Source organism: Chiloscyllium plagiosum, chromosome 41 (genome assembly GCF_004010195.1).
Source record: "Chiloscyllium plagiosum isolate BGI_BamShark_2017 chromosome 41, ASM401019v2, whole genome shotgun sequence".
In the NCBI taxonomy this organism is placed as follows: Eukaryota; Metazoa; Chordata; class Chondrichthyes; order Orectolobiformes; family Hemiscylliidae; genus Chiloscyllium; species Chiloscyllium plagiosum.
In genome coordinates, this window is record NC_057750.1 from 3840572 (window position 1) to 3853561 (window position 12990).

The 12990-nt window shown below is 45.6% G+C and overlaps 1 protein-coding gene across 4 annotated transcripts in view; it reads left to right on the forward strand.

Moving 5' to 3' along the window:
- Window positions 1-8657: 8657 nt before the first annotated feature.
- c41h19orf47 (chromosome 41 C19orf47 homolog) overlaps window positions 8658-12990 on the forward strand; it is a 43217-nt gene continuing 38884 nt past the window's right edge. For 2 of the 4 annotated variants that reach the window (XM_043680766.1, XM_043680768.1), the window contains exon 1: window positions 8658-8763. In XM_043680766.1, coding sequence (XP_043536701.1) covers window positions 8745-8763 — 19 coding nt within the window. In that variant the 5' untranslated portion in view covers window positions 8658-8744. The remainder of the gene's footprint in view (window positions 8764-12990) is intronic. The other 2 variants (XM_043680763.1, XM_043680764.1) reach the window with 1 other exon arrangement.

Here is a 12990-nt window from a genome sequence, read left to right on the forward strand (position 1 = left end):
GTGTTGAAAACTTACATTCCTTTTTGTACTGGTGCCCTGGCCCAGCTGAGGTCTGATAACTCAGTTTAGTGTGAGGATTGAACCCAGGGACTTTTGGTCCACATGAATGAGTTTCTTATTGAGTGTGTTCTTACTAATAAACTGTGTGAAGAGTACAGAAGGGTAGGCAGCCTGTGATGTGACGTTGTGATGCCATGACACACACTACTGTGCCTGGCTGAATTGCATCAGACACTGCTGTCTCCTGGCATAGCACACTATCTCTCTTATACACAGTTAAGATGATGTGGGAAAGAGTTACTTAGATACACACACACACACACAATATTACCAGAGGGTTTTGGGCAGCGCACCCTCACCTGTTTGGCAGTTCCTTTTACAGGAAAAACACAACTCTGATTTGCTGGTAACTTTTTGGGTCTCAGTTGAAACAATATCTTGTTTCTTTGAGACGCTCACTGTCCTGGTATTCAGTTTTCATCTCCAACTTCCCAACTCTGTTTTCATATCTAGCAATGTGCTGGACAGAATTAGCATTACAATCTGTTTTTTAAACTATTTTAAGTCAATTGAAGAACTTCAAAATCTTTCATTAAATGCTTTACATATTATTATTCATGTTGTTGCAGTTTCTCCCCAGTTTAACTACTGTTTACAGAATTGGGAAGTCAATAGGAGCTTAGGTATTATTCATTGTCCTGCTTTCTTTTAAAAACTGGAGATTATTTGCTCAGTAATCAAGGAAGGAGTGGCCACCTTCAAATGATAGGGTTTGATTGTGTGATGGTTGTGTTACTGGACTAATAATCCAGAGGTGAGTGTTCAAATTCCACCATGGCAGTTTGAGAATTTGAATTAAATTTTTCAAAATATGAAAGAAACTGGCCCATATTTGTCAACTTTCACTGAAAATCCAACTGATTCACTTTTAGGGAGGGAACTAGGTCTGGATCTTTATCTGACTGCAGTCCCACACCAATTTTAATGACTCTTAACCGTCCTCTGAAGTGGGCAAGGAAGACACATGAACAGGAAGAGGCCATTCAGTCCCTGAAACATGTTCTGCCCTGTAATGAAATTGTGGCTGATCTATATCCTAATTCACCACACCTGCCTTTGCCCCGTATCATTTAATACCTTTGGTTATCAAAACCTACTAATACAGTAGTTCCCCCCCCCCCCCCCCCGTACTCGTGGAAGATACATCCCAGGGCCAACCCTGGAAGTCCGAGTGAACCCATTCATTTAAATGGGAAACGTACCTTCCCAGCAGCCTCCTGGTCCCTGGTCCCGGAACATTCCCTATAATATGTTCGGCCGCAGTAGACTGCAGGTAACTGAAACAGTGGAAAACGATTCCACGGATATGGAGCTCACCATGTGTAATTTTTGAAATTAACAAGTGATCTAGCATTAATTGTTCACAGAGGAGAGTTCTGAACCCCTACCAGTTTTTGTGTGTAGAAGTGGTTCCTGATTTCATTTCTGAAAGAATTGGCTACAATTCTTATACTGTGCTCCTGGACCTCTGAACTAGAGGAAATAGTTTCCCTCCATTTACCATATACTTGATATTTTGAAAGCTTAACCCATCTTCTGTATGAAACATATGATTATATAAATTCAGCCCCTCGTGCCTGCTCCCCCATTCCACAAGATCGTGCTCATCTGATTGTAGCTTCAAACCCACATTACCGTCTAGTTCTGATAATCTTTCATTGCATTGCTTAGTAAGAATCTATCTATTCTTGCCTTTAAAAATATTCGAGAATCCCGCTTTTATTGCGCTTTGAGGAAGAGAGCTCCAGAAACTTGTGGCTCTGTGAGAGAAAAAGAATTGTGTCATCCTTTATATAAATGGGCCATCCTGATTTTTAAACAGTGAACCCTAGTTCTAGATTCTCCCATTAGAGGAAACATCCTTTCCACATCTACTCTGTGAGGAACCTTCAGAACCTTATGTGTTTCAATAAAATCACCTCTTGCTCTTCTAAGCTCCAGCAGAGAAAAGCCTAGTCTGTCCATCCTTTCCTCATAAGACAAATCACCCCCACCCAAATAAACCTTTGCTGAACTTCCTGTAATAAATTTATATCTTTCATTAAATAAGGCACCAACATTGTGCACGATACTCATTAGTGTCCTCTAAAACTGAAGTATTCAATTTCCCCTGATATGTGATAACATTATATTAACTTTCCTAATTACTCAATGTACTTGTACACTAATCTTTTTATGATTCATGAACAAGGACATCCAGATCCCTCTGCATCTCAGAACTGCAATATCTCATCATTGAGATAATACACATTTTAAAAACTTCTTTATGCCAAAATTGGTAATTTCACAATTACTTCATTATATTCCTTTGCCACATCTTTGCCCACTCACTTAGCCTGTCTGCATTTTTTTTTTGTGGCTGCATTATGTTCTCTTTACAACACGTATTCCTAGCTATCATTGTATTGTTTGCAAATTTGGCAACCGTACCTTCCATCACTTCATCTAAACCACTTTTATAAGTTGTAAAATATTGAGGGCCCAACACTGATCCCTGTGATACACACTCATTACACATTGCCATCCTGAAAAAGACACAAATCATGCCTAATGCATATCCTGTTAGCCAGCCAATATTTACCTATACTAATATGCTTCCCCATAAACATGTATTTTCCACAATAATGTTTGATGTGGCATTTTATCAGAGGTCTCCTGGAAATCAAGTACAGTTCATCCAGTCATTCCCTTTACCCACAGCATGTGTTACCAATCAAAGAAGTCCAGTGGATTGGACACACATGAATTCATTTTCATAAAACTCAGTTGACATGGCCACCTTATACTTAGCCTAGTGCTCTCCTACAACTTTAATAATTGCTTTGAGCATTTTCTCTGTGACAGATGTCAAAGTAATTGATGTTTAGTTTCCTACTTTCTGTTCACTCCCTTTTTGAATAAGGGAGTGGCATTTATTAGCTTTCAAACTAATGGGACTGTCCTTTACGATCAGTTCAAAACTGAATACTATGGCTACTGTCTCAGGCAATGAGAAACAAGTGGAAATGTTGGCTTTACTCACAAAGTCCATGTCCTCGGAGTGATTATCTCTTTGTAAACAACCTTTTAAAAAGTTCCCTCATGATGGATTCTTTTTCTGCCAATTCATTTGTGTAGCTCAATCATGCTGAGGATTAATTTCTTAATGTATTGCATCGTATGTCTCTTATAAGGTACCCTCCTCTGCCTCACTGAACTGGCCCTCACCCCTCCACCACTACCCTCCTCTGCTTCGCCGAACTGGTCCTCACCTCCCCACCAATATCCACCTCCATCTCACCAAACTGGTCCTCACCCTCAATAACTTTTCCTTTAACTCCTCTCGTTTCCTCCAAATCAGGGGGGTGGCATGGTATCTGGATGGACCCCAGTTATGCCTGCCATATTGAACAGTCCCTCTTCAGTACCTACACAGGCACTGTGCTCCAACTCTTCCGCCATTATATCGATGACTGCATCGATGCAGTGTCCTGCACCCAGGCTGAACTGGAGCAGTAAATCGATTTCACCACAACTTCCACTCTGCCCTCAAATTCATGCCATCTCGGACACCTCCCTCCCATTTCTTGACCTCATCATTTCCATGTGCAGCAACGGTCTCCAGACATCTACTACAAAGGTACAAAATCCCATAACTATCTGGACTATGCCTCTTCCCACCCAGTACCCTAAAAACGCCATCCCATTCTTCCAATTCCTCCATATACATCTCATCTGCTTGGATGAGGAGACATTCCACTCACGAGCATCCCAGATGTCAACCTATTTTGAACAACATGCTTTTCCTCCTTCCATCATCCAGACAGCCTTCCACCGCACCACCTCAATTCCCGTTCCACTGCTCCAAATCCCCTCCACCCCCCCCCCCCCCAATGCAATAAAGACAGGGTCACCCTTGTTCTCACCTACCATCCTACTAGTCTCCGCATCCAATGCATCATCCTCAAACATTTCTACCTACTCCAAATATACCCCACCATCAAGAATGTCTTCACCTTCCCACCCTTCTCTGCCTTCCTCAAGGATTTTTCCCGCCTACAGTCTTTGGTTCATGCCACTCTCGCCACCGAACCTCCAGGTACCTTCCCCTGCAACTAGAAAAAATGCAAAACCTGCCAGTACACCACTCCCCTCACTTCCATCCAGGGTCCCAAACAGACCTTTCAGATGAAACAGAGGTTTACCTGCCTTTCTTCCAACCTATTTTACTGCATCAAGTGGTCCTGGTGTGGTCTTCTCTACATTGGGGAGACTGAAAGCAAACTTAGGAATGGTTTATTGAGCATCGCAGCTGGGTCCGCAGGGGCCAACCGGACCTCCCAGTCACTGCTAATTTCAATTCCCCCAACCACTCCTTTTCTGACATGACCATTCTTGGCCTCCATTGCCAAAATGAACCGCAGCTCCTATTGGAGGAACAACATCTTATCTTCAGTCCGGGCACCCTACAACCCGGAGGACTCAACATTGAGTTCTCCAATTTCAAATAACTTCCCTCTTCATCCCCTGACTCCCTTCCCAGCTCCGCGCCCCCGCACACCTCCCTTCCACTGCTCCCTGCCACTGACCGGATTCATTCCTCCTAATGACCAACCAAGCTGTGCCTGCTACCTGTCTTCACCTCTCCTCACATCACCATCCTGCCTCCACCACCCCCTTTATCTGCAGCTCTCCCCACACCCACCCCCAGTCCTAAAGAAGGGTTCAGCTCGACTTCTGCACCTCCTGATGCTGCCTGGCTTGCTGTGTTCTTCCAGCCTCCTGCCTGTCTACTTTGAATTCCAGCATCTGCAGTTTTTTTTTTGTCTCTTATAAGGTTATACCTGAGTTCGAAAATGAATTAAAATTTGTCTTTCATCCTAGTAGGATTTGCAAGTGAGGGTGAATGGTGAACCTCCTATATTACCACATTACCAAAAGGATGTGGATGCTCTGGAGAGGGTGCAGAGGAGGTTTACGAGGATGTTACCTGGTATGGAGGGTGCTAGCTATGAAGAGTGGTTGAATAGATTAGGATTATTTTCATTAGAAAAACGGAGGTTGAGGGGGGGCCTGATTGAGGTCTACAATATCACGAGAGGTATAGACAGGGTGGATAGCAAGATGTTTTTTCCCAGAGTGGGGGACTCCATTATGGGTTACGAGTTCAAAGTGAGAGGGGAAAGGTTTAGGGTAGATATGCGTGGAAAGTTCTTTATGCAGAGGGTGATGGGGGCCTGGAATGTGTTGCCAGTGGAGGTGGGAATGATAGCATCATTTAAGATGTATCTAGACAGATACATGAATGGGATTGGAGCAAAAGGATACAGATCCTTAGAAAATAGGCAGCAGGTTTAGATAGAGGAGCTGGATTGGTGCAGGCTTGAAGGGCCTGTTCCTGTGCTGTAATTTTCTTTGTTCTTTGTATAGATTTGTTAGAAAATGGGAATGGAAAAAGAGAGAAATCTAAAATACTACAAATTATACCCAAAACCATGGAACAAGAACTGAAGAAGGGCTAAGGTGTGGCATATATTGGAAAATTCTTTGAGGATGTCAAACACTTAGATTCATACAGCGCAGAAAAGGCCCTTTGGCTCATTGAGTCTGATTGGTCTTAGGATAATGTATTTAAAAGGTATGGCATCAATGAAGAAACACACTGTGATGAGGATCTGCACTTTTTCTTTCTTGGTAAATTAACTAAAAATGGTTGAATGATCTTGTTAATATCTACTTTGTGTTCCAGTACTGGAGTGATCTTAAACATGGAGAAGATTGGGGGTGAGCGGGAGAAGGGGAGAATAAACTGGTCATTTAGCTGCTCCTAATTGCTATCTGGTGAACCCTGGACGGTAAGCGGGCAAGTAGATGTTAGATACCAGATTCCTCCTCCTCCTCCTCCCCCCCCCCCCCCCCCCAAGTCAAATATTTGTTCACACTCATTCTTTAGCATAGCCTTGGAGGTGAAGCTTGGAGGTTACCTACTCTAGCCAGTGCCTTGAGACCACTGTGCAGGAATGATCGCCACCTTCTGAAGTGGAGGAGAGCTAAGATTCTGTTGAACTTGCCTCCAACAGGAATTGTTGGCATACAGTCTTCCAAAGAGGAGGCAGTACTGGGTGAGATTTGAACTGCTTTAAACCTAACCACTTGCATGGAGTTAAAATCAGACTCAGTGCTCAGCATCTGAATCCTCCCAAGTTGCACAAAACAAATGTTGTTTTCCCTTGCTGAAAAAGTTTAGGATGTTGTTTTACACATGTATCAATTTTCAGAGATTAAATAAAATGTTTCTGAAATCACAATTTCTCAATTTTCAAGCTTGAACTTTATTTTAGAATGAGACTTTAGCTTATTTTTTGGACACACAGCAATAATTAAAACTGTTTTCTCTCCACAAATGCTGCCAGACCTGCTGAGTCTCTCCAGCAATCTTTGTTTTTGTTTCAGATTTCCATCATCTGCAGATCTTATGTTTAGAATAAAACAAAGAAGTTGAATTTTGTATCCACAAATTAACCTTGTATAGAAAATAGTGTTGCTATCTCTATGGGTTTGAATAATTCCACAAACTAGCCGTGAAGATACATTGTATGACATTGTCTCAACCACCCCAGTGTATTACAGTGTCATGCCTCACTCTCGGCCTTCAAAAATTTATCATGTACTATCATAAGTAACCAGAAGAGACAGACAGGATTGAAAATTAACATCTCATCCAAATAATAGCATTGTGTACAACTTCAAAATCCTGTTGACCTAAATTAAATTTCTGAAGTGGGACTTGAACTCTCAACATCGTGAACTGGAGAAGGGAATGCTTCTTGAAATATGATTGGCATTTGTTTCATAGATCCTTACAGACTGAAAGAGGCATTTCAGCCCTTTAAGTCTGCACTGACCCTCAAAGAGGATCCCATTCCAGACCCTATCCCCGTTACCCTGCATACGGTTTTTAACCGTGGCTAATCCAGCTAACCTGTTCATGTTTGGACTATAGAGGAACCAGAGCACTCAGAGGAAACTCACACAGACACATGTAAACTCTAAACAGTCAGTTACCTGAGGCTGGAATTGAACCGGGTCCATGGCACTCTAAGGCAGCAGTGCTAACCACCTGTGCCACCCACACACATTGTCGTGGAAATCTGAAACTCTCTGCCAAAAGCTGCTGAGCCAGTTGGTCAATTGAAACTTTAAAAATTAGATAGATTGATTTTATTTTGGGCAAGGATATTAAGGGACTTGGAACCAAAGTGGATCAAAATGCAGATCAACCAAGATCAAACTGAATGACAGAATAGGTTCAAATGGCTTCATGATGTCCTGTTCCATTTATTGTCCCGGGTTACACTATCGATAGAATTTGGGTCAAGTTTCCTTTGGTCACTTCTCTAATTTCTAGGTTCAATGAAATGTTTACTCGGGTAATTAGTCTAATTACAACTAGCATTTGCCTGATTCCTAAGGTTACGTCTGGTTGAAAGATCAACTGGCCAGAATACTAAGGTGACTCACTTAGTTTCCATAATTTCTGGTCTATTATCTCAGAACAGATCTGGTTTTTCACTAGTCTGACTGGAGGTGGCCTCATTGCTAGGGATAATAGTCTTGTTGCCAGGACCAGGTAAAATTGCCAGTGGCTGATCCACTGGCCTTGTCGCTAGGGCCTGGCTACTGGCACCTGGTCTGGTTGCTAAGGAACTGGTCATTGGGGCCTGGTCTGGTTAAGGGACTGGTCAGTGGGATTTGGCCTAATTGCTAAGAACCTGGGGACCGCTCTGTTACTAAGGGACTGGTCAGTGAGGCCTTGCCTGGTTGCTAAGGGCTTGGTCTGGTTAAGGGACTGATCACTGGGGCTTGGTGTGGTTGTTAAGGGACTAGTCACTGGGGCCTAGCCTGGTGGTTAAGGGACTGGTCAGTGGGTTTGGCCCAGTTGTTTAGGAACTGGTCAGTGGGGCTAGGCCTGGTTGTTACAAGACAGGTCAGTGAGGCCTGGTTGCTAAGGGCCTTGCCTTGTTGCTAATGAACTGGTTAGTAGGGCTTGGCCTGGTAACTAAGGGCGTGGGTCCTGGCCTGGTTGCTAAGGGACTGGTTAGTGGGGCCTGATCGGGTTGCTAAGGGACTGTCAGTGCAGTCTGGCCTCGTCTGGATGCTAAGGAACTGGTCAGTAGAGCCTGGTCTGGTTGTTAAGGGACTGGTTAGTGGGCCCTGGTCTGGTTGCTAAGGGCATTGTCAGTGGGGCCTGTTCTGGTTGCTAAGGGACTGGTCAGTGGGGCCTGGTCTGGTTGCTAAGGGACTGGTCAGTGGACCCTGGTCTGGTTGTTAAGGGACTGGTTAGTGGGCCCTGGTCTGGTTGCTAAGGGCATTGTCAGTGGGGCCTGTTCTGGTTGCTAAGGGACTGTCAGTGGGGCCTGGTCTGGTTGCTAAGGGACTGTCAGTGGGGCCTGGTCTGGTTGCTAAGGGACTGGTCAGTGGAGCCTGTTCTGGTTGCTAAGGGACTGGTCAGTGGAGCCTGGTCTGGTTGCTAAGGGACTGTCAGTGGGGCCTGGTCTGGTTGCTAAGGGACTGTCAGTGGAGCCTGGTCTGGTTGCTAAGGGACTGTCAGTGGGGCCTGGTCTGGTTGCTAAGGGACTGGTTGCGAGGATTTCCTGTCGGGCGCCCGGAGATGACGTCTGGCGCTCCGCGGAGCCGCTGCTAAGATGGTGTCGGTAACTCTCGGTGAGTTGGTGAAAAGCGGCCGGATCCGGGGGGTGTCATTGAGGCCTTGGGGAGGAGGCTGCGGAGGGGAAATCGGGCTGAAATCCGGAGCCGCAGTGTTCGGGGCTCGGCACTGAGTGGGAGCGGGGCCGGGGATGGAGCCGGAGCCGGAGCCGGAGCCGGAGCCGGAGCCGGAGCTGGCTCCTCAATATTCACATCCCCGCCGTCTCCCAACTCACCGCCCCCGCCCCCGGGAGCCTGAGACACCCCGACGGGTTGGCAGAGAGAGAGGGAGGGAGAGACTTCCAGCAAATCTGAACCTTTCCTGAGTTTAATTCCCAAAGCAGCTGTTCCTCTGACAAATTCTATTTCTGGCCTGTGAGTCAGAGGGGAGTTTGCCAACTCCGCACCATTTTGAACACAGAAGGTCCAGGCTGACCTTTCTTTTCCTGTTACAGTACTGAGGGATTGCTGCACGGTCAGAGGTGCCGTCCTTTGGATGAGACTTTAAGGTGACACCTGACCATACTCTCTCACCACTAAAGGAGGCCCTGTGGCCTATTTTGGCTGAGTTGGTTGACAAACGTCTGACAAAACTCATTCCATTATCCAGTTCTTGGTCTTGGATAACCTGAGTGTATATCTAAACACGGCTTAAATGTTGCAAGAGTTTTTTTCTTAATTCACTCATGGGATCTGGACGTCCTTGGAGGGGCTAGCATTTGATCTATTGATTTATTGTTGTCACATATACTGCGATACAGTGAAAAGTGTTGTTTTACATGCTATTCACAGATTGTACCATACAAAGTGTATCAGCGTAGTAGAGTAGATTGCAGATTAGTGTTACAATAGCAAAGAAGGTGTAGAGAGAGAGAGGACATTTGAGAGGTCTGTCCAAAAGCCTGAAAGCAGTGGGAAAGAGGCTGTTCCTGAGTCTATTTGTATGTGTGATCAAACTTTTATGTCTTCTGCCCGATGGAAGAGAGTACAACTGAAGGAGTCTTTTATTGTATTGGTTGCTTATCTGAAGCAGCAAGAAACATAAATGGAGTCAGTGGATGGAAGGCTGGTTTGTGTGTTGCATTAAGCTGTGGACATAGCTCTCTGTAGTTTCTTGCAGTGTTCAGAAGAGCAGCTGCCACACCACGCTGTAATGCATCCAGATAGGAAGTTTTCTATGGTGCATCTATAAAAATTGGTAAGAGTCCTTGTTGAATTTCCTTAGCCTCCTGAGGGAGTAAAGACGTTGTGCTTTCATGAATATCGGGTTCTTGTGGGTGAACCAGGACAGATCATCACTCCTAGGAACTTGACACTCGCGACCATCTCCACCTCAGCAGCATTGCTGCAGACAGGGGTGTACCCTTGACTTCACTTCCTGAAGTCAGTGATCAGCTCCTTCATTTTGCTGATGTTAATCGAGAGATTGTTGTCTTTACGCTGTGTCGCTAAACACTCAATTTCTTCCCTGTATTCTGTCTTGTCATTGTTTGAGGTCCAACCTACAATGGTAGCATCGTCAGCAAACTTGTAAATGAAGCAAATACAGAACCTGCTGGAGAAGCTCAGCGGGTCTGGCAGCATTATCTGCGTTTGTTTCTGATTTCCAGCATCCATAGTTCTTTCTGTTTTTAATTTGTAAATGGAGTTGGGGCAGAATTTGGCCACACAGTCCTGAGTGTTTAAGGAGTATAGTAGGAGCTGAGTATGCAGCTTTGCAGGACACCCGTAGTGAGGATTCTTACTGATTGTGGTCTATGGGTGAGCAAGTCATGTGTCCAGTTACAGAGGAGGGAGCTAAGACCCAGGTCTCAGAATTTAGAGATAATTTTGTTTGGAATTAATGATTTTGAAAGCAGAGCTGTGGTCAATAAATCGGAGTCTGATTAGCTATCTTTGTCATCCAGATATTCCAAGGATTGAGTGTAGCATCAGGAAGGTGGTGGCTGCTATGCATCTGTTGCGCTGGTTGGTGAATTGCAAAGGGTCAAGGTGATTTGGGAGGTTGGAGTTGATGTGAGCCATGACTAACCTCTCGAAGCACTTCATAATTATCGGGGTCAGAGACATCTACCAATAATCTTTGAGGCATGCTTCATGATTTTTCTTTGGCTTCAGGATAATGGTGGTCTTCTTGAAGCAAATAGGGAGTTCAGATTGTAGTAAGGACAGGTTAAACATGTCTGTGAATGTGCCCTCCAGTTGGTTCACATAGGATTTCACAGCCAGGTACTCCATTTGGGCCAGTCGCTTTTGTGGGTTCACTCTAACCAATCTGACATCTATGATCATGACCATGGGTACAAGTGCATCTGATGCTCTTAAGATAGGATGACATCATTTCCCTGGCCTTCTGTTCAAAACAGGTGTAGAATACATTGAGCTCATTTGGTAGGGATGTACTGTTGCCCGTGATTCTATTTAACTTTGCTGTATAGCCTGTGATGTCGTGTAAGCCTTGCCACAAATGACGGCTGTCCGTGTGGTTGGTTTGGGTCTCTGCTTAGCTTAGTATTGCCTCTTGGCATTTCCAATGGCCTTACAAAGTTTGTACCTGGATTTCCTGTATAGGTCAGGGTTGCCCGACTTGAATGCCTCAGACCTGGACTTCAGTAGGGAGTGGATCTCCCAGTTCATCCATGGTTTCTACTTGGGAACATTCGGATTAACTTCTTCAGCATGCAATATTCTACATGCTTACACATGAAGTTTGTGACAGTAGTGGGTTAGCTGCTGAGTTCTTGAATATGGACCAGTCCACTATCTCTAAGCAGTCACATAAAACACCTTCCATTGCCTCAGACCATCACTCCAGTTACAGTCTCCACCTCCACTCCAGCTCCAGCCCTGGACCAGGTCCTACTCCCAGCCCTGCCTGGTTTTCACCATCCCTCCAGACCTCCCTCTCACTGAGGACGAACGATCAGTCCTCAGCTAAGGCCTTACCTTCATCCCCCTCTGCTCTCGGATTAATGAATTCAGCGCGAGTTGTGACATCGAACATTTCTTCCTCCGCCTCCAGACTTACTTTTTCCACCAAGACACCTGCCCATATTCCGAAAACCTCTTCTCCACCCTCCACCACACCCCATCCACCTGGACACCCCATGCCGGTCTGATACCTGCCCTCAATTTCTTTATTTCCAATAGCCACTGGACATTGACCAATCGCAATCTTTCCACCCCCCCCTCACCCACTCCAACCTCGCAACACACAGCCCTCCAAGCCCTCCGCTCCAACCCCAACATCAAACCTGCGGACATGGTAGTTTGGCACACTGACCTCTACATCCCTGAAGCCAGGTGCCAACTTGAAGACACCTCCTCTTATTGCCCCTGTGACCATGACCTCATCTCCCATCATCAAACCATCATCTCCCAGATCGTACACAACCTCATCACTTCAGGGGATCTCCCACCCACAGCTTCCAACCTCATGGTTCGGGAACGACGCACCGCCCAATTCTACCTCCTACCCAAGATCCATAAGCCTGACTACTCCGGCCAACCCATCGTCTCGGTCTGCTCCTGCCCCACCGAGCCCATCTCCACATACCTTGTTGCTGTCCTATCCTCCCGGTCCAGGAACTCCCCACATACGCTCGGGACACCAGCTACGCTCTCCATCACCTCCAAGACTTTGATTTCCCTGGCCCCCAATGCTTCATCGTCACCATAGACATCCAGTTCCTATACCTCCATCTGCTATGACGAGGGCCTCCAAGTCCTCCATTTCTTCTCCCGACGTCCTCACCAGTACCCTTCCACTAACACTAATTTGTTTGGCTGAACTGGTCCTCACCCTCAATAATTTCTCTTTTGATTAGATGAGATTGGATTCCCTACAGTATGGAAACAGGTCATTCAGCCCAACATGTTCACAACGACCCTCCGAAGAGTAACCCACCCAGACCCATTCCCCTACCATATATTTACCCCTTTTATACACCTAACACTACGGGCAGTTTAGCATAGTCAATTCACCTGACCACATCTGTGGATTGTGGGAGAAAGCCAGAGGAAACCCATGCAGATAGAGGGGGAATGTGCAAACTCCACACAGACGGTCGCCCAAGGCGGGAATTGAACCTGGGTCCCTGGTGCTGAGAGGCAACAATGCTACCCACTGAGCCACCGTGCTGCCCCAAATCCTCCCATTTCTTCCAGACAAAAGAGGTAGCCATCGGTCCCAGATATGCCTGTCTCTTTGTCAGTTACGTGGAACAGTCCGTCTTCCGCAGTTAT